Raw genomic sequence first — 1,756 nt, 5'->3', positions numbered from 1 at the left:
ACAGTTTCATGACGGTACAGTTCACTGGTACAAGGTCTACTAAAAGGAGATCCTAGAAAAGACTACGCTTATTTCCACAGGAAACCATTAAAGTATCTCATATAACATTGAAAGACAGTCGAATAGAACACAGTACTATGCAGTAGATATGTAAATAAAATAAAATGAAAGAACCAAAAAAAGAAAACAGTATAAGTCTAAACAAACAGTAAGGGGCAGGGGAGCGTTGCGACGGTCGCATGGCATGAGCCGACTCAGCGCTTTACCGACTGTGTGCCGTTATGGACAGAATAGTCCCCCGAATTTCGTCACCTCCGCGCGGTCCAGGGGAACACAACGGAGCGCTCCCTACTGCCGATACCGGGATGCTGTTTTGATACACGCGATCCCTTTAAGGCGTGCGTGGGCGTGGCTTCTGCTGACACATCAGAGCCTATCCGCGCCACGGATTGGCTACTTTCACATGACACGTCAGCTCAACACGTTTAAAAACGGTTCCCAGCGAGTTTTCAACGCACACCTCTCTACTCTCAGAAAACGAACATAACAGATCAGGAGGAGCGAGCTTAAAACAGAACCAGACAAGTTGAGCCAACGAACGGACATCTGCTACAAGTACAACAGTCAGTTACAGTTGTCTTCTTCTCAGATAATCATTCAAAGCATCGACAAGACGACGACAACAACCATGACTTTGTCAGAGAGCTCAAAACAACCGTCAGTTGCCGCCGAGGAGGAACTTCTCACCACCATGATGCCTGCTGGAAACGGAGCCGTTGCAGGAGGAGGGCCTGTCGTGAACGACGGCGGCGGAAACGTCTTGGAAAGTGACACGAGAGATCTGATCAGCACTTTCCTCATGGACTTTGCAGGCGTGGAGGTGTCATCATCCTCTCCAAGCAGCAGGAGACGTCAAAGCGACGCTCATGCAACGATGAAGCGAGTTGTGGAGAAGGCCGTTGAAAAACACCGGTACCTGTTAAACGGCATGATCCGCAAACTGAAGTTGGACGAGCGAGGAGATGACCTGAGCTGCGTGGGTGCAGTGGCAGCAGAGACCTTCAGTGATGGCATCACAAACTGGGGTCGCGTGGCCAGCCTGGTGGCCTTGGGGGCAGTCGTGTGCCTGCAGCTGAAGGAGGAGGAGGACAGGGAACGGCGCGTTGGACTGGTAGCCCAGGAGATCTCCACGTATCTCCTGTCCCATCAACGGGAGTGGTTGGTCAAGAACAATTCGTGGGATGGTTTCGTGGAGTTCTTCAGGGTGTCGGACCCAGAGTCCACAGTGAGGAGCACGCTGCTGATGGCAGTGGCTGGGGTCGTCACTGGCGTTGGGTTGGTCCTAGCCCTGTTCAGGTGAGTGTGTTGGACTCGAGAGACTGTAGTGTTTCACCCAGACCAAATATGCAGTGTTTCTCAAACCTTCACATTCCAAGGTCTTCCCTAACTCTTGACAGTGTACAAATGGAACCAAATGAACCCGTTAGGGTTCATTTGGTTCCATTTGTATGCTGTTAGAGTTGCCGACTTTTATGGGTCAATTTAGACCCCCTCCTAAAGAAACCCACAGAGTTCCTAGATTCCACTTTGAGAACTGAAATAATGGAACATTTGAGAACATAAATAAGATGTACTGTATATTGTGTTTATGTAGAGTTCTAACGATTTCAAGATTTTTCTGAAGTGTTTTGAAAAATAGAGGTTTTCCTGGTTTGAATGTGTTAAGAGTTTGAATATTTAATTGTCTTTGTGTACA

At 48.5% G+C, this 1,756-nt stretch overlaps 1 protein-coding gene across 1 annotated transcript; it reads left to right on the top strand.

The window, feature by feature from the left end:
• Positions 1 to 688: 688 nt before the first annotated feature.
• LOC308294209 (induced myeloid leukemia cell differentiation protein Mcl-1 homolog) lies at positions 689 to 1,360 on the top strand (the record flags this gene model as incomplete). Its single annotated transcript, XM_080736936.1, has 1 exon — positions 689 to 1,360. One exon carries the CDS (start codon positions 689 to 691, stop codon positions 1,358 to 1,360), a length of 672 nt encoding a protein of 223 aa, XP_080593062.1.
• Positions 1,361 to 1,756: the final 396 nt, after the last annotated feature.

This window comes from Nannobrachium achirus, assembly GCF_963921795.1.
Source record: "Nannobrachium achirus genome assembly, chromosome: 11".
NCBI classification, from domain to species: Eukaryota; Metazoa; Chordata; class Actinopteri; order Myctophiformes; family Myctophidae; genus Nannobrachium; species Nannobrachium achirus.
The sequence above is the reverse complement of the archived record's forward strand: the minus strand, read 5'-3'. Positions and strand labels throughout refer to the sequence as shown.